The 25,190-nt window shown below is 42.4% G+C and overlaps 1 protein-coding gene across 1 annotated transcript in view; it reads left to right on the top strand.

The window, feature by feature from the left end:
* The window catches only part of kcnab1b (potassium voltage-gated channel subfamily A regulatory beta subunit 1b), a 53,283-nt gene that overhangs the window by 18,870 nt on the left and 9,223 nt on the right, over positions 1–25,190 (top strand). Inside the window, exons 3-9 of the mRNA XM_050032579.1 lie at positions 1,947–1,990; positions 7,940–7,977; positions 8,724–8,803; positions 9,288–9,332; positions 12,597–12,641; positions 15,526–15,569; positions 21,991–22,077. Coding sequence (XP_049888536.1) covers positions 1,947–1,990; positions 7,940–7,977; positions 8,724–8,803; positions 9,288–9,332; positions 12,597–12,641; positions 15,526–15,569; positions 21,991–22,077 — 383 coding nt within the window. The remainder of the gene's footprint in view (positions 1–1,946; positions 1,991–7,939; positions 7,978–8,723; positions 8,804–9,287; positions 9,333–12,596; positions 12,642–15,525; positions 15,570–21,990; positions 22,078–25,190) is intronic.

Below are 25,190 nucleotides of genomic sequence, written 5' to 3' on the forward strand. Positions count from 1 at the left end.
GCAGGAAGTGGACGCCATACTGTTTTCTGTACTGTAAAAATGGAGGCTGAAAAAATAAGCATTGTTGATCAACTATGAACCAAAATTCTGTTACTACATTGCCTATTTCTCGCCTTAGATGTTTTTATAGAAACATTTTATCTTACTGTTAAACTGTAATTCAATATTGTTTGTTACCAGCCAGCTGCCATATTGTTTCCTGTGGAAAAAACTGCCAAACACACATTACATCACCCACCAGCGAGAGCATTTATAGATCGAATTGCAATGTTTATTTACAAAAACTTCAAGGTAGAAAACCTCCATGTCACATTGACAAAATTAAACGGTGCTCAGTTTATTTTTTAGCCACCACAAAAAAATCTGTTTAAGTGTGCGTTATATTTATAATATTTTTACTGCTTTATCTTGCCATCAGACAGCCCTTTCTGACGAGAAACTTTTTAGGGCATGGGAGTTGCTGGTCTACTGCTGCCTAGATCAATTAGTGTGTAAGGTAAAGCGGTGAAAACATTCTAAATATAGCGTACACTTAAACTGATTTTTATGTGTTTTTTGGTGGGCAAAATACATGCTCCGGCTTCAGTCCACAGCAATATTACTTAGCTGCTGTACCAGTAGACCCACCACAGGGCTGTAGGCTACATAGGAGTCTTAAAAAGTCATCTTGTTGTGTTATTGGGAGCCAGAGTAGAAGGAGTCATGGCTCAAAACTTAAATTTAATCACATACCAGCCCCCACTGCTTGTCAACAAAAGCAAAGACAACTATGGTTAAGTGCGATGAGACAAAAGGACTGGATGGAGGCGATCATCAAAAATGCTCACGTGTTGCGCACACTTCCTATCAGGTTAGGGAAAATTTATTTGCTGTTATAGGGATGAAAAACATTATGTGTATTAAGGGTTATGATGTCCACCTCATCAAAAACTGGGGAGGTATTAAGAAGAATATTGAGTTTCTCTGTAACACTAACTTTTTAGCGCATTAGCTAACGCTAGCTTCGATAGCAAAACAAAACAGAGGAAACTGTTCAAGTGTCGTCCTCGTTTGTAAGACCGGCATAGTGATCAACCACGAAGCCAGCCATCCCGTCTTCAGCAATCCAGTCAAATCACGCTGCTCCGAGAGCGCAGTGTTCCGGATAACTGAACGGTACATTCGGACAGTGCTCCAAATTTACGAACAGTCCAGTTTGAACATTTCCGAGCGCACCATATTCACAGAGACTCGTATCATCTTCCTTCTTTGTCGAAAACAGAACTTGCAAGCTAGCACTAGCTAATGTCTGTGGAGAATTGTTTTGCCTCCAGCTAAGTCTCGCCCACCAAAAAACGTCATACTGTTTACTAACAGTAAAAAGCTCTGTAGATTGGTTTATCAAAGACACTCGCAAAGCAACACGGTTCATGAAGTCAGCATAGCAGAATAGTCAGATAGGTCGCACCAGCGTGTTGAACTATATCTTTAAACAGGTGCGGCTGAACGGACGACCAGTGCATTCTGGTAGTTGTAGGTTTTCTATCTCTTGAGCAAAAGTGAATGCCACAGCTTTTTTTCTGTGTTTTCCTTAGTCATATAGAACCAATTTAAAAAGTATTTGTGTCTTTCTACTGCAGAGACAGCCTAGTTTTACGAAAAGACCATTATTCCAACAGTGAAATACTTATTTAAACCCTGCATACTGCAAGCACAATTGATTTTTTTTCTTTGCCTATATTGTAAGCTCCACAATAGCAAAATTGCTGTCTTTTTGTTTCAGTCTCATGAATTATGATGTGAAAACAACATAGATTTTTGGCTTTGTTTAGCCAGAAAATCTGTGTGCGCCCAGAGCAAAATACAGCACCACAGTAACTGCAATCATACTTGACTGATGACATCTTGAGCCTCAACAACACTGCTTCTTCTTTTTTTTTTAAATCATGGTGTGTTTTTCTTCATAGGAACCTGGGGAAATCTGGGTTGCGTGTCTCCTGTCTGGGGCTCGGTGAGTACATTTAATTAGCATTAGAGACAAATGTCTAATGATTTCATAAGCATCCAAGTGCAAACTCAACTCATCTGTGTGTGTGTGTGTGTGTGTGTGTGTGTGTGTGTGTGTAGAGAGAGATATTAGAGCCTGCAATAGAGTCACGCATAAGGGGCAAGTGTTTTAAATTTCATTATGTTATTTCACCCAATTCGAAACCTCATGCATCTTTCATATGTGTGGAGTCGTGAGAGACAACACAAAGCTGTTTGCAGAGTGTTAATATTCTCCCCGTTAATATTTAATCAATAGCACTGGTTTCAGAAAACAAGTTGCTCAATTATCACACATATCCAATGCAGACCGGAGGGTAAACACTCTCATTAATCTTGATAGGCCTGATTAATTTAGTAAATCTCTTCTGTGTGTGTGCGCTGGCCATGTCTTTATTTGTGCATGTGTGTATTCACTGTGTTGGAACACGTGTGTGCCAAGTTGCTTGATGGGGGTGGGTCTCTGAAGACAAAATATCTTGACAAAGTAGAGGAATGATGCAGTGCATCCCGAGCTCAGCAGATACTGAACAATGGAAATTCTGTGAATGAGTTAATCATCCGGTAGTGATTTTGTTTTTTTTAAGATTGAGTCCTAGCACATTCAGCAGCAGGGAAGAATGGTCAAGGGCTAATAATCCTTCAACTTAATGGAATTAGTTTCGAGTCTCGGTATTGACAATCCTCACTCATGTGGCAGTGCCCTTCAGCAAAACATTGATTCTTCTCTGTGCTGATTTTAAGTAGAGGAGTTCAGAGAAAAGGAGAATTTCGTTGCAGGGATGAAAACAGGTTATTCTACTGTTTGAGTCTGCATGGGTGTGTTTTATCATGTCAACTGCAAATTTAAGTTTTAAAGGCTCAGTGTGTAGGGTTTAGTGAGATATATTGGCAAAATTTCAATATAATACACAAGTCTGTTTTTAGTGTATAATCACTTGAAAATAAGAGTTGTTGTGTTTTTGTTACCTGAGAATGAGGCGTTAATCTACATACAGAGTGGGTCCACATCCTCAGAGTACACCATGTTGCATCACCATGTTTCTACAGTAGCCCAGAATGGACAAACTAAACACTGGCTCAACATAGGGCATTTGCGTTTCACATTTTCACATTGGTCACCAAAGTTAGCATCACCTCTGTGACAAGCAGTGTCAGAAAAACACTCATTTTTTTAACATTAAGCTGCTTTATTTAGTGTTTTTACTGGTTTAAATCATCGGGTCTGTTTGTTTTGGAGAAGAGAAGACCTTTGCGGATAATTAGGCTCCTGGTAAAAACCTCCTGAACGTCTGGATCAGAAATAAAGTGAGCACACATTAAGTTATCAGAGAAAAAAGGTAAGCACTCATTCACAGGTGCTGGGTTAGCGGCCGGTATGCAACAAGCAAAACAGCATAGGAGAAACATTGATTTGTAAAGTAAAATTGCTTTATTCTGTGCTTATTCACTGCTCCTTCAAAGGACTTGTTTGACACTTATTTGCTTTCTTAAGACTCACACCTGCCGAACTTCTGACTAATCAAGAGCAGCTTTCTCGTGCAAGGCATTTGATCTGGTCCGCTTGTAAATGCTGCCGTGAGAACACGAACCAACTCTAGGTGATTATACAACTTTGTGACAAAATTAGTCCCTGATTCGGACCAAAGCAAGACTCTAGGTCTGAAAGCACCCTTAGATGAGAAAATTGATACCACCTTCCATATGTGCACGAAGGGGCTGCAGCTACCAGTTAGCCTAGCACTGCATAAAGACTGGAAACGGGGGGAAACAACCCAACTTTCTCCCATAGTAACTAAATCCACCCACTGGCTCCTCTAAAGCTCACTTATTAACATTTGTTTTATCTGTATAAAAACTAAAATGTAAAAATAACAGTGGCTTATGTGCTATTTCTTGGCTCCATTGGTTGCCTGGTAACCTCACAGTGACGATGGACTTCAGGCTAATTTTTATACCTCTTTATTTTTAAGGAGTACACAAACACACCATGGTGAATTAATTCATGAGGTTTATAAGTTCTGGTTGGCGGATTTTGTTACCTACAGACAGAAACTGTACCCCCCTGTTTCCATTTTTATAAGCTAACTGGCTGCTGGTTCTATCCAGATAATAATGGTGACAGGAGAAGATTCAAGGTGGGGGTGAGGGGAGACGCCATTCCCCTTGTTAGCAAAATGACCAGAGTGCCTCCCCCATGTTAACCTGTCATCCCTCTCCATCCCCTGGGTCCATACCCAGACTCCGTCCTTTCCAGACCCAGACCTATAACCGATGAATTATTGAGAACTATTAAATTTTAATGGAGCATTTCTATTTTAACCCGTGCAGCATTTGTAGCACTGGTTTACCAACGAGGAGACTCACAGAGCAATTGCATGAATTAAATCATCTCACATGATGCTACACAGCCAATTAAATGTGTGCATTCCAATAAGCATTGTAGCTCGAGTAAGAGGGAGACACACAGGGTAGAGAGACGAGACCAGAGACAACAGTTGGAGAAATAAGAGTCAGAAAAAAGTAATTTCACATGGTGTGTTGTAAGGAGAGAAAAGCAGACGGCAAAAACAGAGCTTTTAATCCTGAAAGGACAGACTCTTAGGCCTGCATGTTCATTCTTCCCACGGGCAGCTCAAAACCCTTATGTCTCATCATATGTTCGAAAACTGTGGCGATTATTAAAAACAGCAATGGGAAGTGCCACTACGAGACAAAGCACAGAGCAACTTATGAGCAAACATACCCACTCAAATCCGAACTAAGGTCACAGAAATGATATTTCACACAGCACTGAATCGCTGAATCATAATGCAACAAATCGGCCAGTGAGTGGTGGTATCAATCAATCAGTTTCCCAGAAATGTCAGACTATACCTTTCAAATTGTGTTGCCTTCATGATAATATGGATAAAGCAGATAATTTAAAAGAAAATACATTTTCATTGACCACTGACAGCTTAGACAAATCTGGCTCAGCCTACACCAATCTGCTCCCACTTCTGGTGCAGTTGGCCACAGACTTAACACCAGCTCCTGCATTATTTCTTATTAGTGGGAGATGACAACGAGCAGCATGTGACAGGATCAGACGACAAGAATGTAAAAAGATTATCAAGAGACTAACAAATACTGCGCTTTTGCTTTTGCTGTTTGGAGGAACAACAGAGGCTGCAACTGCTTCTTTTTAATAATACAGTAAATCATTGCAGACTTTGCATGTGCGTGTATTCACTAGTTTTGCAACTGTAAGAGGACCTGTCACATGACCTGAGACTAAATCTGAACCCTAATGCAGGGGAGTTTGATAGCTTCAATACAGCTATTACTTGTCAAGCCTCTTTTAGCTTTTGACAAATGACAGGTGTTGCCTGTCTGTCTGCACCTTCCTGAGTGATGCCAGAGAGAAAGAATGAGAAGAACGTATCAGCCCAAGGATACAACGTGCTTCCCTCAGGGCTGAAACTGAGCTTTTCAAATATTGAGAGGAAAATGAGGAAGTAAAGCATGAGATATAAACATGAACCCAAGCACCTACCTGCCATCAGAGAGCTGCAGGGAGGACAAACACTCATTTGTTTACTCCAGCAATACAGTGTGTCCTTCAGTCCCTCTGCTGCTACACTTCTGCTGCAGTTGGCTACAGAGTTAACACCAGCTTCTGCATTATTTCTTATTAGTCAGAGATGACAACAAGCAGCATGTGACAGGATCAGGAAACAGAAGACTCTGAGGAGAATATAAAAATTCTTACAAATTGTGTTCAGCCTATGCTGCTTGAAGGGAGAACAGAGGCTTAGACTGCTTATATTTATAGGCAAGAATACAGTACATCAGTGCAGTCTGTGCATGGTTATTTATTTTATTATATTTAATAGGAATAGTTCTCATTCTTCAATATAAACAAAATGTAAATGAGCCACAGTTAGCCTAAACGGTTAATTTAATCTGCAAGATGTTGAAGAGGCACCCACAGTTTATGAAATAAAGAAAAATATGAACAAATGTGCCTGAGCTGGGAAAACACAAAGAAATATATGAAGTTTTACATTTCTGAAATCTGATTAATTTCATGTCTTAAACTTTGATGATTTGTATATAAAGTTTTAAATGGTTCCAATGTCAATTTGACTGTGTAAAATATGGAATGATTGGAGCTTTTGTACATGTGATGTTGCTGCTTTGGTGGTCAATAAGTTTCTTTAAGGGTGCTCTCAGACCTAGAGTTGTCTTGCTTTGGTCCGAATGTTGTCACTAAGTTGCATAATTGCCGAGAGTTCGTTCATGTTCTCACGGCAGCACCATGAGAAAGCTGCTCTTGATTGGTCAGAATTTCCATGCAGGAAAAATCCAGGAAGTAAACAAAATGCTGAAGAAGAGTACACTTGCAAGACAAATGTGACACTTTCTAATGTCACAATGGAGGGACAACTACGCAGGTTGATTTTAGCGCTGCTCATCGTGGACTATATTGCTGTCATTGTTCATTTTAGTCAAACCATACAGTTTGAAAACGAGGCGCGGCTCCAACTAGAAAACAATGTTTTGATGCATTGGATGTGCTGAATGTGCATATTAAGGCAGTACAGGAGGAGGTGCACATTAATAATCCTCCAGGACTGTAACATGCTCATGTTTAACCCAAACAATGTGTCATGTGACTGCAGTTGGTTCGGATCCAGGTCGGGACACGTTCTCACCACAAACAAATCGTTTAAATGATCACAGTTGATCGGTTGAGCCACGCTGTAATATGGCTTATTGAAATACTGGGTTTTAAAGCAGCTTGCTGTTTTGTTTAAACATCTGCATAAATTACTGTATCATCAGGATATAGGTAGATTTTTATATTGGGACAGACTAATTAAAAGTGTTCCCAGTATTGATCCCTGTGGGACTCCAATTCAAAAGGGGTATTGAAAGCAGTAGATTCAGAAGAAATGTTTTTATGCTTAAAACACGAACACTTATTGATATCTTCAAAACTGCTATTACTAAGCCTCTTTGAGCTTTAAAAAAAAACAGGGTCCCTCTGTCTTTATGCACCAGCCTGTATATAGAAGGGAAAAATGAGGACATTTACTTAAGTACAAAACTAATGTACACCAGCCTAGTCCCCAGAGGAAATTTTTGAATTGTACATTTCTGCAAACCATGGATATGTAATATTTGTATGTTTCATGTATATCAACATTTCTAAACATTGTAGTATGCATGCCCAGTATGCCTGACAACCACCAACAAAATCAGTCACGACTTAGTGAGCCATTACTGTTTTTCCAGCAGGTTTTAGGCAACAAACGTAGTTGTTTTTTAGGTAACCGTCACTGTTTTCCAGTGGGGACACTGACACGAAAAGCAGTTGTTTTTAACTAGACATTGCTATGTTTCCAGCAGGGATTGTGCCTCGAAAACCTGGTATTTTAAGCCAAAACATGATTTTTTCCTAACCAGTCATAGCCACAGCACTGTTCAAACATGAAGTTTCAATGTATCCACTACAAAATAACGTGCAAATGTAATGTATCTGTGGTTTGCAGAAACAAACAATACTAACCTTTCCTGGTGATTGTTTGCACATGAAAGGAATCCCTCACAGGAACAAACACAAAACACCTAAAGGTGATACGCCTTGTTTCTTGGTGTAATCACATTAAAATTCTGCACACAGTAGCTCTCTCACAAGAAACTCATATGGGGGTGAACATTTCAACTTCCAACCTATCAACACTCAACCCTGACATTTGGCTGTGATGGCTTTGGGACAAGGGTGTTTTGTCATGTGTTCATGCCAAAATGTCAAAGTAATAATTAAGGCAGAACGAAAATGATTGTGAGTGTGGTTTTACAGGCAAAAGGTCTCCTATGTTTTATATGTGTTCCAAGACTTTGACGTTTATGTTTCTTTCAACAGGCACATGGGTAACATTTGGAGGTCAAATCTCTGATGAGGTAAGATGTTGTCAGATGCAACATTCAGTCACCACAGCTCATGAGCAGATGTTGGCTTTTATTATTTTTGACCCTGCAAATACAGTGAGTGAGCAGACGTGTCAGTCTACAAGACCCAATTTGTAGCCCCAATGGGAGCAATTTAGTGCTCCTGGATGTAAAATGACTTGAGTGTGAGTAGACCGCAGTTATCATTCCAGTATCAATTTCCAGATATCAGAGCAGACTGTTTTGTCCCTGTTGGTTCTACCAAGGCCAAGAGGTTAGCTTGTATTGCTCTCTGTCAAAAGTTATTAAGCGGAAGACCTCTTCCAGTGCCTTGATCCAGCCTTGAAGGGGGGAAGCCACTGAAATCGAGACAGCTCATCACTGCCTGATGACCACTGGGACTAACTGACACACAAGAGACACAAACAAACTGACAAAAACAAAACAGGAGCAGAGCGTAGAAAAAGAAAGTCAAAATTGGTCTTCCCATGTATGGCTCTGGATAAACTGCAGGCACAAGAACTGGGTCAAAATAGTCTGGGAAATACATTGAGCTGTAAACAACTTTAATCAACAAGCAGCCAGTACAGTTTTCCTGGTGATGAGTATCTCAGTGGAAAAGAGATTTACTCTCCTCGAGGTTCTTCAGGGAATTTTCCCAGCTCATCCTTTTTGAAGTGTAATTTTGGGTAATATTTATAGTCGTGCATCAGACCATACTGAACTACATGACAGGAAACTTTTCTTGTCCGTGTCAGGTGGCAGAGCAGCTGATGACTATCGCCTATGAGAGTGGGGTCAACCTGTTCGACACAGCTGAAGTCTACTCCGGGGGGAAGTGAGTGTCTCAGATTTGTTATCTATCTCACACCCACAGAGCAATTTTCTGGCCTTGTCAGCTTTTCTCCCTGTAGGACATGAGATGTTAACAAGGTTTAGCCCCAGACCAGGAATTATTCACCTGAGGAGGCCAAAAACGAAAGGTAGCCTGACTCTAAAGTGATTTACATAATCTTATTCATCACTGGAGGCTCCCCTTTATGTTCACAGCTCAGTCTAACTTTATGGGCCTGGACATTGTCTAGCTGAATAATGCGGGACAGGGTTACAGTTGTATGGGGATGAATATTAATTTCAAGGTTGCTGGTGAGAGTCAGGCACACAATGCGGGCGTTTATCTTTTATCATGTACTCCAGCTGATTTTTAATCAGGCATTCATGCTTTAGATGTGTGGCAGATTACAGTCACGCTTACATGCTCTTAAAGAAATGGCTTCCTCAGGTATAATCTCATTTTCTTGTGTATTTTTCTTTCTTCACAGAGCGGAGATAATCCTTGGAAACATCATCAAGAAAAAATGCTGGAGGTAAAGTACAGTCTGTCTAAATATGTTCCATGAATAGGTTTTATATTGTGTCAGTGTGTATACATTACATGGTTAAAAGCAGACAGGGGACAGGCTTATAAAATATGTACTTATATGTTAGTCGCTTATTCCAAAAATGCATGCAGTCATTTGAGGCTGCTCCCATTCAGCGACAAGAGCATTAAGGTCAGGCCCTGACGTTGGGTGATAAAGCCTGACTCACTGTTGGTGTTCCAATTTTTCCCAAAGGTGTTACAAGGCTCTCCACAAGCCTGTCAAGTTCCTCAACCCAGAAAATGGTTTCGTTATGGATCTCACTTTATACATGGTGGCACTGTCTGCAAAGGGCCTTTATGAAACTGTCGCCAAAAAGGTGGAAGCGCAGTTAAGTTTACCACGGTTGTCACCATCCTTTCTGGCTTGTCAAATGAAGCAGTCTCTGTAAAGCTGTACTTAGACAATGCTAATGTGCTACTTAGCAATAAAAACAAAGTACAGCTGAGGCTGATGGGAATGTCATTAGTTTTGCAGACAGACGAAGTATTGGAAAAGCCATAATTCTGGACTGGTGATGGCGCTAGATGAAGGTCAGGGGATAAAAGTACAAATACACTTAAAGGATAACTTCGGTATTTTTCAACCTGGGCCCTATTTCCCCATGTGTATGTGTGCATATGATTCATAGGTACAACTCATTCTAAAATTGGTTCAGTATTGAGGGAGGCGGATGCAGCCGGGAGCCACAAAACGAGCTAAAGCAGGAACGGGGGCAAATGCGTCCCGTATAAGTTTGCGCATTAAAAGTGCTTTTTTTTCGCCACTGACCGGTTCAGATCGCCAGTGCTATCTCTGTAAATAGCATATTAAGCGTTTCCCTTACCTCTCGGCTGTGACGTGATCTCGCGAGAGCTTTGCTCCACTGTGTCTGTAGCTCTCTCTACTCGTGGGACAGCCGTTTTCTTGAGGAAGAGGTGTTTTGGGATTGGATGTCTTCTCTTCTTCAGCTGGCAGTAGTCATCTTGGGAGAAGTGAGCACTGCAGACCCGATGGTCTGCAAGGCGCAGTGTCTGGACAGGAGTATTAGCATCCNGCACTGGCGATCTGAACCGGTCAGTGGCGAAAAAAAAGCACTTTTAATGCGCAAACTTATACGGGACGCATTTGCCCCCGTTACCGTTTTAGCTCGTTTCGCGGCTCCCGGTTGCATCCGCCTCCCTCAATACTGAACCAATTTTAGAACAAGTTGTACCCATGAATCATAGGCACACATACACATGGGGAAATAGGGCCCAGGTTGAAAAATACCGAAGCTATCCTTTAAATACCGAACTAACAGAGGGTGGATGTGGAAGAGAATTCCAGAGAGTTGGACCATAATGACTCAAAGCACCATGAGCTGATTGAGAGTTGATTTTTGGTGCAATGAGTAGACCTTTATTTGGGGATCTCTCTGGTGTGTACGCTGTGACAATATCAAACTATTGGTGGCACTAGCGGAAAATTAAGGAATCACCAAAGTAATTAGGATTCACCCTGTAGGGATCATCAAAGTCTGAAGTGATTTTTGTGGCAGTCCATCCAGTAGTTGTTGAGATAATTCAGCCTGGGCCAAAGTGTTGGACCAACCAACAATCACACATTTCTCTTCTATATAGCCATGCCAGTAGCACGGTTTGTGTGAAGCTGGGCACACACTGTACGATCTGAGCCCGTTTGTGACCCAATTTTTGAGCTGCACGACTTATTTTAAAGTCAGATTAAATTTCAGCTTCATCAGGCCTTGGTTGCTGCGCATTATACAAGGGGGAGTGAGGACCGATCACAGTCCAATCAACTGCTCCCAACTGGCCATCGGACGCTTGAATGAACTATGTCAGAAATTTTGGTCGGCCATTGTCATGCTCTCCCACAGTTGAAGCAGAGCCACGAGTTGATTTCCCAAGGTCAGCGCCTTTTTTCTCACTCAATCAACTGTACAGTGTAGCTTGTACCAAGTTTGTGGGTGCCTTTGAACTTGCAAATGTGTGTGTGTAAGAGAGAGGGTATCAAAACTTGGACTGACACAGTATCACAAAAATGGACTTTTACGCTCTTTTTGGGATGTCTGTCTCTACATGATTGTGGACCATACCTCTGCTAGCAAACAAACGTCTACCTGCCCGCAATGCTGGAGCTTTTAAATTAGTCTTTATTGACAATTGTCATTAACCAAAATGGTCTACAGGGGGCAGATGGACGTTTCATTGTCTATTTTGCACATACAGTTGAAGCACTCAGATTGTGGCTGATAATTGGACCGTACGGTGAGCACATAAATCATGAGCTCTGGCTTTACATTGCAGATGATTTACCCGTACAGCAGGAGTTGGAATTAAACATCATTTCTAAAATCAGCTCAAATCATACAGAAATATGTTTTCTTTCTCATTCCTTCAATTATTTTGTGATGCCTCAGATTTATGTTTGGATCCCTTGGGGGTCAGCAACCCCAAGCGTTGGGAACCACTGATGGCTAATGTTATTGCATGCTATAGCATTACTTTTTTTCCCTTATTGAAAGGAAGACCACAAACCCAAACCATGGAAAGTAGCAGCAATCTTGGCCATATGGTGTTTGAGTACAGGATGTTTGTGCTTACATGTCCGTGTATGTCTGCTTTCAAACACTCCACATCGTGAATTGAGGTGGTGGAAGGTGCAGAATGTGCATCCATCTATCTTATCTTGAAGTTTGAGGCACTAATTCACTGAAATCTCCCTATGTAAATGTAACCATATAAAAACAGAATGTGCTCATGTCTGTGGCTCATGGTTGAATAGCAAGCAGACACTGGTGAGTTTGAGCTTGTATCTGCACCGCAGAAAATATCAGTTTCATTCATCTATACTGCATGCACTGTCACACTGCAGTGATAAGACTCCGTTATGTCTATCTCTCTTCTCAACAACTCGTGGCAGCTTTCTGCCTGCATGCCCTCACCTCAACTCAAGATCTGTTTAAATTATTGATCACTCAAGCATGGGAGACTTTAAAGTGAGGGAGCTATCTTGTTAGAGTTCAGAGAGAAAAGAGTCCCTCTGCGATTCTTCATGCTAGATAAGTTACATGTTTGATAAAGGAGCACGGCTCGTCTGCCATTTCGCAGCGCAGGATAAAAGATCACTGGAGAACAGTTGCATGTTCATGCACACATGCATCTTTCAGAGAGTGGCTTTAAAGTCCTTTTTAATGGCCATTTGATGTGTCTGTCTGTCTTCCCTCAGGAGATCCAGCCTGGTCATCACCACAAAGCTCTACTGGGGAGGAAAGTAAGTGTGTGCATGTGCAACCCAAGTGTGTGAATGGCGTGGCCAGCATGTGTGTTTCCCTCCTCAGATGTTGGGGCTATCTCACCAACAACAGGCTACGCATTAAAACAGCTACAGAGCGTGACATGGCATCCAACATTTCAGAAAACCCACAGGCGCACAGACATGGAAGACACCCTCGATAAAATGAGTGACACACACACAGATTTCAACATGGCCATGTTCTCACCCCCTCCTGCTTCCCTTCATACCCTTCCTCAGCCTTCTTGCCAGACTGCCAAGAGTCATATCTGCTTCTTCTGTCATGCTGAAGTATTCTGCTCTCAATCTGCATTAGTCACATTTGCTCTGTTTCTTAAAGTCTTAAGGCTCGTACTGAAAGACATAGATGCTCCAGAAGTGCATTCTTTTTCTGGTTCTCTTGAGTAGGTCATTGAGTAGGGCCCACGTGCGATTGTGTAAATTTAATTTAAGTTCATCCTCTCAGACTATTGTCAGGGCACAATGTCAGTCTCCACGCCGGATGGATTTGAATAACAACTACTTAACCCCCTGCTGAGAGCTGTGAGACTGCCTGAGAGACCTGTCAAGCATCTCTCAAACATACACTAGATATTTGCACACTTTATTCTCCATTGCACTTTCCTACCCTCTTGCACAAAGGGTAAAAAGACATGGTAATATGTAGGAGGGGCAGCATGTTTTTGTTTCTGTAATACATTATTATAACCCCAAGCAGGCTGGAACACCGCAGGCAGGAGTGAGGCAGAAATAGAGTGTGAAATGAAGCAAGGACAAGACAAAATAGCAAAGACAGAAACATCGGAGCAGAAAGTAAAGAAAGGAATTACGTGGAGAAGGAAAATGCAGGCATGAGTAAAATCTGAAAGTGACTTAGTACACACAGGTGGGGCTACTGACAAATCACTGAAGCACAGTTTTGGAGATTTTGCAGGTGTTGCGGTTTTTCGGCCCACAGCGTCACTGTTTTGGTTGACTCTCACCACTCTTATCAGCACCATTTTTAGATGAACAGGCAGTTATTTTCAGCAAAAGAGCTTTTATAAACCCACTGTACACCACGTGCTCAACACTATATGTCAAACAAAGTCAGCTACAAGCTCTTGAACATGGTGGAGCATTTAGCAGCTACTGAGCCAGATATTTCCCCCAGGGGTTGGTGAAAACCAAAACAAATCTAAATGGAGTAGTGAATGTTGGATTTACATTTGTCAGGCACATGGAAACACGGCTCCAAATAGATGTTGCTCCATGTCAGCTTAATGTGTGACTATGCAGTGGTGTAGTGGAGTGATCCTTCCTCAGTTGCTCTTCCTGAGGTTTCTATTTTTTTTTTTTGCTGTTAAAGGTGTTTTGGGGGGAGTTTTATCCGCTGTGAGGGTCCAAGGACAGAGAGATGTCGTAGCCCTCTAAGGCAAATTGTGAATTGAATTGAATATACACAGATTGATGGGGTATACCCACCGCTTTTACCCACCTATCTAATCAACTACCACTACACCACTGTGAATAAGCAACTGTATGTTAGAACAACTTGCCTCAAACTGGCCACAAAACCAATGAAAGCAGGTTAAAATAAATGTAAAAATACCACTGCTGCCTACAGTACTTACAAGTGAAAACTGCACGTTAGTAAAAGCACAGTAGTATTAACTACACAGTGTACATATGCATCAGAAGTACTGAATGGCCTCTTTCTCAGTGCTATAATTAATGAACTGGAGGAGGCACTTTTATGTTGTAGATAAGTGGTGCCACATCAAACTATGAAGACCTACAACTAGTGACATTAAAGGGACAGTTCATCCCAGAATGAAAAACACATATTTTTCCTCTTACCTGTAGTACTGTTTATCAGTCTAGATTGTTTTGATGTGAGTTACCGAGTGTTGGAGATATCAGCCGTAGAGATGTCTGCCTTCTCTCCAGTGTAATGGAACTAGATGGCACTCAGCTTGTGGTGCTCAAAACGCCCAAAAAATACATTTGAAAAACTCAACAGCAATGTCTCTTTCCAGAAATCGTGACCCAGCTACTCAAGATAATCTACAAACTTTGTTGTGAGCAGTTTCATGTAGGAACTTTTTTTTTTTTGTTTTTACTTGACTACACCTGGCAACCGTATCGCTGTGCAGAGGGAAGCATGCATGTACTACTAGCTCACCTAGCACCATGGAGCTAGCTGAACATTACAGCTCAGCCAAAGAGGATGGCATTAATGTTTATGTCTTGCATGGTCACATGCATGAGAGTTTGAATAGGGCTGAATGAGATTCACCAATTGGTTGCATAGAAAGGAATCATGTGATCTATCAGCTGACTCCCTTCCATCAATCAGCTGCTCCATCAGTTGATTGGGCTGTTTGAGATCAGCTGATGTAGCTGGGATGTGAGCTGAGCTTGATATCGTGTCCTGCCTGAACTAACGCTGTGCTCACCTTTTGATTTTGGGGTGAATGTCCCTTTAAAAGCATTATATTTCTCTCTGTGTGTTAGTGAAATACAAGTATAAAGTAAAAAAATGGAATTGTACTTTATGTTTCAGCCCTGCATTTAAAAGCTATCTATATTCAAACATCGACTGTCCAGTTAAGACGTATTTTCACCTGCAAATAACCAAACGCTGTTAACTGGGAAGTCATTGGCAAAGTGCTGGCGATCAGGACAGAGAGTGACAACAAGCCTGTTGTTTGTTCGCTGCACAGTTTGTTCTATAGAGTGGGTGTATTTGAATGTGATTTGTGGGTAGTTTATGCAGGCTCTCATTTGGCATGTTTAATGATCTGCTTCAATTCATGAGAGTTGGAAGATGAATGTGTTTATGCATGTGTGCTGACATCCACTTCTCTCCCTCCTGTCGCAGAGCAGAGACGGAGAGAGGCCTCAACAGAAAGCACATCATCGAAGGTAACAAGTCGATTTCCTCTCCGCTGCTTTGTCCTTCATATCACCCCATCACTTGGATCCCCGCCGCACTCCTGTAATCTCCCTCTTTTATCTCTCTTCCTCCCCCCTTTCCTCCTGTCTGTGTCTTCTCTCTGCTCTTTGATTTTTATCGGTGTGTGCACCCAGCTGAATTTGAAAGTTGTATTAGCCAATGGTACATCAAACCTCAGCAGCTGTTTTGTCTTATCCATTGTAATACCTTTACAGGTGTCTTTTTAAGGAACTGTTGCATCACAGGGTGCTACAAGCTAACTAGCTCCTTCAAACGTCCCTCTTTTCCCCTCTTTTAGAAGAGTTATGGCCTCGCTCAAGCTTATAATGACATACCTCTCTCATCCCATTGGCCCGCTCCACCCCACTTCCCTAACAACTCGCCATCCGGTCCACAGCGCAATGCACCTCCGGCAGTGACTCAGCACTCTCCCACATGATTAACATTCACCACAGCCTCTGCAACTTTCCCCCCAAACAAGAGAAGGGGGAATATACTCAGAAAAGGCTGAAGGAGAAAAAGCGGAAGGAAAGGTGCTACCTCCAATTAGCCAGAGCCAGTCCAGATGATAGGTAGCATCCGTGAGAGAAAATTGCAGTGTTCCTGTCACTACTGGTGTGGCACATGTCACCACAGGGTAATAAATTGGCTGAGTTAAACATCCGCTGACACCGTCATCCTCACTGCTGGTTGTACATCCCACCACAAGCCAGTCAGTGAATCATTTGATTGGTTAAATGACATTTACTAGTAATGATGGGATGTCAAACTCAATGATTAATGGCGGAGATCAGCACTGACAATGAACTCTGAGGTGCTAGGAAATGTCAGAGCCTCTCTAGCCGCCAGCACAAGTGTTTACCAGTTCCCTCACAGGACAAAGAAATTCCTTGACAATTTCATGATTTCAAAGAGACTTTCGTAGAACGCATAATTAAATGCATTATTCATCGAAGATGCCAGTGGAATAGCTTTGTTGTTCAGCATCATTTCTCAGATCCAAAAATAGACCTCCTTCACAGCCAGTAAACTCCAGTTAATCCACGAGACAGCAAAAACTGCTTGCGATGACGGTGCAGGCTCAGATTAGGATCCATGTAATGGGTGTTTCTGGGCTCATAGGAGCGCAGATGACAGAGAAAGGACTAAGTGGTTGGAAGGGCGGTTGGGAGAGCAGAACTCTCAGCTGGGATTAGCGGGCAATGATGAAGCCTCTGGCACTAATCTGCCATGCACACTCACACATACTCAAGAGCGCGAGAGTGTCTTTTGCTTTGTCTCTCTATTACTCTGCTGTCCTCCTTTGTGACAGCCTCCTGTGTTTGCTTTTCATCTTTCATCTGGTCTTCTCGGTGTGCGAATGGGGACTGATCTGCTCACAATACTTTGTTGCCATCTCTTATCCTCCCCTCGCCGTACAGTGTCTCACTTCCAGCGACGAGTGAAAGCTGAGCAAAAGAGTGAGAAATGAGCGCAACCTTTTTTCTGATCCCTCATCTTTCTCATCATCATCTCAGCTTTTGGGTTGTTTGGTTCTTCCTCTACCTGTCAAAACAGGATTCCTTTATGTAACAAGGATAAAAGTTTGCACAGATGCAGGGATTTTTCCACAGAGATCTTCTTACCAGGAGATAGTGGTGTCAACTCAGCTTGACACTGATTAACTTTAGCACTGTTTGACCTTTTAAATTCTTGTGAGTCAAATGTAATGAGTATATCTGCACTGAAAAAGATTGTATAGTAGCTGTGTGAAAGGGACAACATATAATTAAAGTAACAGTTCTGTTATTTCAATTACAATAATGTGTAGCTTAATAAATTATATTTATTTTAACATTTGAACAACAAAAAGGCCAAACTGTCAGTTTGCATCTCATACTAACCGTCACGTCTTGTATTAAAAGGTTCTGTATGCGACATTCAGAGCATTAATGTAGCAGCAAACAACTCTTTGCTATGACGAGATGTAGTGGTGCATTGGCATACTGAGAATGAAGTCACGCTCCCCTCTGTGTGTGTTGTAATCCGAGCTTCTCTGTGGTTTCTTGTGGTAAGCCAGTACATTTGTGTATCCCACTGGCTAGCTCATCGCTGCTGCTTTACGCTGCACTCCTACAGTTGTTACCACTGATGTTGGGACGGCGTCACACAGAAGCGTAGCGCCCACCCTCCAGTTCCATCCGTTGCTGTTATTTAGCGCTGTTTACTGAGTCATTAGCACGATTAGCTCTTAGCTCCAAGTGAAACGATGTAACTTTTAAGCCCCGTTTCCACCAAAAACTTTCAGTTGGTATCTTTGGAACCAAAGTAACCCTTCAGACATGGTACCTAGACCCTAGCGTTTCCACTGCAAGCAGTACTCTTAAATGTGGTCGGGGTTGTGGTCACTCACTGTATTTCCTCATTACCGGTGACACAGAGGGAAGCCTGCACCTGGTTTATCGTCCACAGAACGAGGTTGCACGCCGACATTTTCAGGACAAAATAGAACAGGCTGCAGTGAGAGTCTCTCTCCATTCAGTCCTTCTCAGGCAAGCTCAGGGGTTTAGTGTTGCCATAGCCCAAATGAATTAAGCTCGACAACATTTTCTCAGAGTTAGGATTAGAATATACACAGTTCACATAATCCGGTTTATTTTTAAACACTTTAATATCCACTCATTACCAAAAGTATTTGCCATCCAAGAGAGACAATAAAAACGTAAGTAATGGTCAAAGTTGTCATATTGAAATCTAAGGTGTGTTGATGGATTCACATCGTCACATCGCGCGCAGCAGCTTTAGTCGATTATAATGGACACCCTCTGTTGTGGCAGATATGTTACACCTCGCCCATGTCCCATGTATTTTGTCCATTAGCCTACTTGGTGGTGTAGAACATTATAAAAGATTTAAACAATCTGTTTTAAAGGGATTCAAATGAATAGCTAATTGTACCAGGGCCAACACGAAGCAGCAGAGCAACCTTGTCTGTGTTTTTACATTTGACATTAGAATAAATCAATCAAATAAATGCATCCTGTAGTTGAAACCATCCAGTGTACAAATTCAGCACCAGTTAAGTTCCAAACCCTGCATAGCCAACGGCATTATCACTTGGCAAAACTCAATATGCGCAGCAGCAACCACACCCTACAGAAATGCAGTCTGTGTAGCAGGTAAAAAACCCACTCTGCCCCACATATGTGACACATTGCATCTGTGACCCCTGAGCATATTAAAACAGTTCATATATCTGCTATAAGAGCAAGAATGGCATTGTCTTCAATTTAACTAGTCGTGCTTTAATTAAAACAGAAAAAGACAAAACTTTACGGACGTGTCCATAACATCTGCTGTTTGAGTTTTTATTCATGGTACTGAAATGTGCTGCTGTACGAACATAAAAGACATTTTAACGTGACATTGCAGAAAAAGCACAGGTGTTACTCATTACATAAGCAATGGCTTAATTCCAATCAGGTGTTCAGTCCTGCATGCCTGCCCACTGTCATGACTTACTGGGTCGTTTTAGTGGAGTGGAGCCATGATTAATAGTGTAGTTATAACTTACACCTGTGCTTTCTTCCTGCCACGACCAGTCAAAGTGTAAGATCTGTTTATCTTATTGAACCATGTCCTGCCGCTTAATAGCAGCTTTACCGTTTGCTGGCCATAAAGCTGATAAGAATTCAGTGATTAAACTGAGAATGAAAAACGTCTGAGACTTTGGATTAACCTGCTCTGAGTGGAAAAGTAACTCCTCATATTCAGAAATACCACATAGTGCTAAAAACCCAGAGACTTTTCTTCTTCATAGACAAGCACTACTAAATTCAGTAGTCAGAAAAAGCATTATTTGCCACTCGATGGGGCATTTGAGGTGATGATGACTGCGTTTCTTTTACATACAATGCAGTATTTACATAGCTGTTTGGCAAATGGGACTTGTAGTCCCATACAGTGACTCCTACTAGGTAAACCAGACGGCATATGACAACTCAGATTCACGTGCGAGCTGGCTCAAAAGATGTGCCAGGCCAGATGCAGCTGGCGGGCCGTGAGTCACATGTGGTCAACTGTCACTCTGCCATGTTTACGAACATGCTGACTTTAAATCCCCCAGGATCTAACTCACCCTATTTTTCCTTTTACCTGATGCCATGGTTTTAAATGAAAAACAAAAATAGAAATCTAATTATGTGTGTTGTGACTCTGAACTGGGCACCATCACAGATATTAGTTAGAATGGCTTTAATCAAAATCGTCTTATAAAAGCCTGGGTAGGCAGTTTAATTTTGGCATCACTGGGCAAAAATCCCATAATGACCTTTGAGCATATTGTAATTTAAGTGTTTTGAGACACAGACTTTATATAAAGACAGACAACACGTCTCCACGTGCACCCACTGTACAGTGGGGCGTCGGTGGCTTAGTGGTAGAGCAGGCGCCCCATGTACAAGGCTGTCGCCGCAGTGGCCCAAGCTCGACCCCAGCCTGTGGCTCTTTGCTGCATGTCTCTCCCCCTCTCTCTCCCCCCTCACACTTCACTATCAATTAAAGGCAAAAAATGCCCTAAAAAATATCTTTAAAAAAAAAAAAAGTACCCCAGACGTCCCTCTCTCCAGCAACCCTTTCCAGCTCCTCCTGGGGGACCCCACAGCGTTCCCAGACCAGATGACATATGTCATCCCTCCAGCATGTTCTGGGTCTGCCTTGGATTTACAGCAGCGTGATACAAACTACTTAAAATGACAGAAACCATTTTTGGGAAAAGTGTATTTGATATGTGTTTGGAGTTTTTTGTTTTTTTTATTATCTTCCTATTATTATTATTATTTACCTATATTGCAGCCAGCCACCAGGGGGGGCGTTCGAGATGTTTTGACTGCGCTTTTGGGGAGCTGTCACGTCGTCCATCTTTATATACAGTCTGAGAGAACACTAGAAGTTTGCACGTTCATATGGCTCTGCTTTCAGTTTTGAGAAAATCTTGTGAGTGATGGAAAATGGCCAATTACAGGTCATTTTCAGAGAGCACCTGTCAATCATGTCAATCACGGCTTGTCAACTTTCAGACTCAATCAAATATGAATGAAGATTCTGTTACGGCATTGCCTAATTCTCACCTCAGATGTTTTCAGAAACATATTTTAGTGTACTGTTTAGCTGTAAAAGGAGAACGTTTGTGACCTGGCCGCCATGTTGACAACATATTGTGGCGTCCTTTAACAATGAGGCTACGAAGCATGAACTCGTTTGGCTGGCCTTTTATTCCTTAACTTTAAACAGGCTATTGTGGGCCGTGGCCAATGCCAAAACAACAAACCTGTCTGCTTTACAAGGTGTTCTCTACTCTATTTCAATAACTCCCACTCATCGGCTTACACACACACACACACGAACTAGCAGGAATAATAACAACCCTCCTTCCTTAAACCTCTGCCAATCACAGGTGGGTATCTCACACAAATCACTGTCATACGTGCCAGTATTGATTAGCAGGCTTCACAGCGTCTAAAACACAGAACTTCTCTGGGAGTGATACATTCACTGACATTACGGAAAACTCAGTAACTGCCATAAGAGACCTTTCTACTGTGACAGAATCCATACAGTTAGCGTCACGTCACCCAGTCCATTACAATATGGGCCAAACCGAAGCCCCGCCCACAGGCCACAGCAAATCGTTCTCGTTTTTACAGCTAAACAGTACACTAAAATATGCTTTTGAAAAAATATGAGGCTAGAAATGGGCAATGCAGTGACAGAATTTTGATTCATTCCTGATTGGTTGTTTTTGTGATTCTTGCAAATGCCATTAGTAGCAGTACAAAAGGCAAAGGAACTGATTATCTGCCTCCTGTACTACCTTCATATAGTGACAGTTACAAAAAAAGTTACCAACTGTAGCTTTAACAGTGGATGATGGCAAAAATATTAATTATTGCATGTTTACGCATACTGCACACAATCCAATTTTAGTGTAAAATCATTCCTATAGCAACAGTGTTGAATAAATAGCAGTGAGAATTGGAGGGTGGTACACCGTGATTATCACTCTTCCCCTGCAGATTCAGGCCAACACGTCCGTGTCCAAAAGTGTCAAGGGACAAGGTTTTCTACTTCTAGCATGTCTAAAATACACTGTAATAAGTCTCCTCGGTCCACTGGTATTAGCAGAAGTATTTATTAGTAGAAGGATGATACTCGGGGCTTATGTGGGATATATTGAAACGTTATTTCAACTGTGTCAAATCACCCTCCTGGAAATTAGAAATATTTATGATGTGTTAATGCTGTGGTTGGTAACACATCTATTTCAGCACTACGCAAATGCTCGTGATTCCTGTTGACTGTTTCTTTGACATATTTACATCTTCCTTGCCTTCTTCTCTCCTCTCACTCCAGGTTTGAAGGGCTCCCTCCAGAGGATGCAACTTGAGTATGTGGATGTGGTTTTCGCCAACCGGCCAGACAGCAACACTCCCATGGAGGGTGAGTGACGGCTGACCAGACCTCAGGGGTCTGTTAAGGACAATACATGTTGTTCTGTAACGTGAGAGGGTGAGAAATACTGACAAGACCACTGTCCTCACCGGACCGGTGACCTTTGCCTTTGACCAAAGGGGTTTGTCTTTGTGGTCGAGTCCCTCTGACACACACATGCGCACACATTTCAAGTAATCTGACAGTCTTGCCTCATCTCTCGTCCTCTATTTTAGTCTCCCACTCTCCCTTTCTTTCTCTCTGCATCTCTGTGGGATCGTTAGTTTCCACAGGGTCTCTGAGCTACACCCGCTCCCAGCCCTCCCTGTTCTTCAGAAGCAGGATTATCTGGCCCCCCAGGGGGAAGCTGGTGTATTTTTGGGCTGGTCTCAATGGATCCAAGCCCTACTGTGCGCTCCATTCCTTCAACACTCCAGTACAGCCTTTCCCAAAGATCTACCTTATGTGACCATTTATTTCTTTTACACACTTCCAGTTTCCTCCTCAATTACTTCTCCTTTGTGAGGTGGCCATCACAGATACTTGGGCCCCTCTTCTATCCAGTCCTAATGCTGGTCTACAGGTAGCCTTTGGCTGAGCGGATGGACTCCCACTGGGCTTACTTAAATATTTTCCAGCCTGTCCCCTTTGCCCCCCATGTGTCCTCCTCTGTAAGCCAGCAGACTGTGGGAGGCCAATCTGTCATACTTATCGTTCCCGTGGCTTTGCTGTCACTGGTAGTACTGGTGACTGGCAGGCAGACCCTGCAGCCTGCTCCATCAGACCTTATAGGAACCTGTCTCTGCAGATAGTGTCACTTCAACATTGACAGCTGATGTAGACAAGTCTAATCTGATTGATGGATTGATTGATCGAGAGCCTGACAGGATGATCAAAACTGCACAGAGAGCCAGAGATGACGGACAAATATAAAGACAGATAGGCTGTTTTGCTTTCAGCAGCCCTGACACGCAGTCGTTTCTTTAATCAGTGTAAAACCTTGTGCACCTTTTCTTCATCCTTCATTACAGTGGAGCAAGGCTAGTGTCATAAATCACTGCGTAGAGGGTCAGTCACTGTTAACAACTTGAGAGAGAGTGGGACTGCATGTGCAGACTCCCACAAAAACTGTATGTCCTCCTCCTGCTCTAAGATTTTCTAAATAGCTTCTCTCTGGGATGAAGCAGCAGTGCTAACATGCAAACACGTGGGACTTCTCCATCTCTGTGGGCATTTGCAGTTCACCGCACTTGTTATGTGCATGTCTAAGATATTGATTCACACACCCACGTTCTTGAAACTTAAGACAGGATTACGAGCACTGCAGTGCACAAAAACCCCCACTTGAGCTCCAAATGTTGTGTTAAGATATGATAACTAGATAACTAACAGGTGTGTGCATGCAGTGTGGAATTTGTGCTTTGTTCTTGTGACTTTAACTGCTTCTGACTTCGTGTGAGACAATGCGTGTCCCCTTGGGGACAAAAGAAGTGATGTCATGGCTGCGGAGTCTGTCTTTGTTACCGTCACCACTTTCCTTTGCCCATCCACTCATCCTTCTTTTTGTGTGTCTCTTTTCCCCCCCACACTGCTTGTTCTTGACTTGCTTTGTCTTTTGGCGTCCAATCCAACAGGCCCAACTTGGTGTCACAAATATCTGGTTCCCCTTTTCATCTCCTCTATTGCTCGTTACTGTTGTCACTTTCAGTCATTAGACTGTAAAGAAGTTTGCCCCCGAGGAGTTACAGGCCTAGCTGGAATTTCATCTTACATGTCGGCACATAGTGTACTTCATGAAGTGCTAACATTACAGTACATGTGCTGAGAATGTGCCTCAAGGAGAAGCATCTGTGGCATTGACGACTCAATTTTTTAATAGGTATACCACAGCCTGCAGAGTAAACTGTCCAAATCTCAGCTCAATGCTGCCAACCAGTCACTCAGCATCATTTCTCTTTTTTGACAGAGCAATATGCAGCAAATTGACTCCATTCAATCACCTGAATATGAAAATCCCCTGCAAGAAGTGAATGAACAGGATACACAGGCTGAGAGCAAAAGAGCAGACATGGCATCAATAAATAGAGTTTATAACAATCCCTGCAGCCAAGAGCAAATAAAATGGTACTGCCACAGCATGCTGAACACAAACCCAAAGCCATCCAGTCAGGACATTCCTTTAAGTACCAGCATATCGCCTCTTCTCTCAAATGCTGAGCAATAAAGGGCAGCATGCAGGGTGATCTCACCCACGCAATACTTACCTTCCTTTTGGATGCATATTCAAAACCTTCTTTCCCACGATCATCGAACTGTGAACAGCCACTGAAAACCTCCTGTGGTGTGACATATTGATTGCTGCCCTGTGTGTATGCATGAGGAGGATAAACATAAGCTTTAAAATGACTACCACCTCCCAGTAAAGCAATTCAATCAGGAGAGACTTGTTTTTCTAGTAAAAAGAATATTTATTAACATGTGCACATGAGAATGAAAAAGTCTTTTGGCAAGTAGACCCCCATCAAGATGGTATGATTTAAGGAGGGTGATGAATCCATAGTTGAATAGGGCACCCTCCCTGGGGTTTAGACGCTGGTGGTGAAGATAAGATGAGAAGAAGATGGAGAAGTGCCGATGATCTGGATGAGTAGAGGAATGAGTCTTTGTTGAGCTTGTCCTGGACTCTGGATACGACGGCTGGAGGTGAACGGGGTGGAGGAGGGTGCGACAATTCTGCCTAAAATGACGGCTGACAACAGCAGAAGAGAGAGCAGTTTTAAAATTTTGCAGAGGCATCCTGATTTGCTGATAGAGAACATGGTGGAATGAGCACCCATAGTCAGCTGATTAGAGGAAGCAATGGGAGTGTGATGGAGAGAATTGTGAATGGATGGGCACAAAGAAAGTCTTCCTGATTGAACTATCGATAGATTCATTTCTCAGGTAGACACCTAAACATACACATAGACGCCTGCTCGGACCAGTGTGGGTATCAGTGTGTGCTGAATGCCTCATTCCACACTCCTTGCTGCACTCTGCAGACGGACGCTGTGATACCTGCTGGCTGAAGTTGACCAAATGTTCCCGACTCAGTGGAGTGTCTCAAGGACGAGCTGATATTG

Source organism: Epinephelus moara, chromosome 21 (assembly GCF_006386435.1).
Source record: "Epinephelus moara isolate mb chromosome 21, YSFRI_EMoa_1.0, whole genome shotgun sequence".
Classification (NCBI taxonomy): Eukaryota; Metazoa; Chordata; class Actinopteri; order Perciformes; family Serranidae; genus Epinephelus; species Epinephelus moara.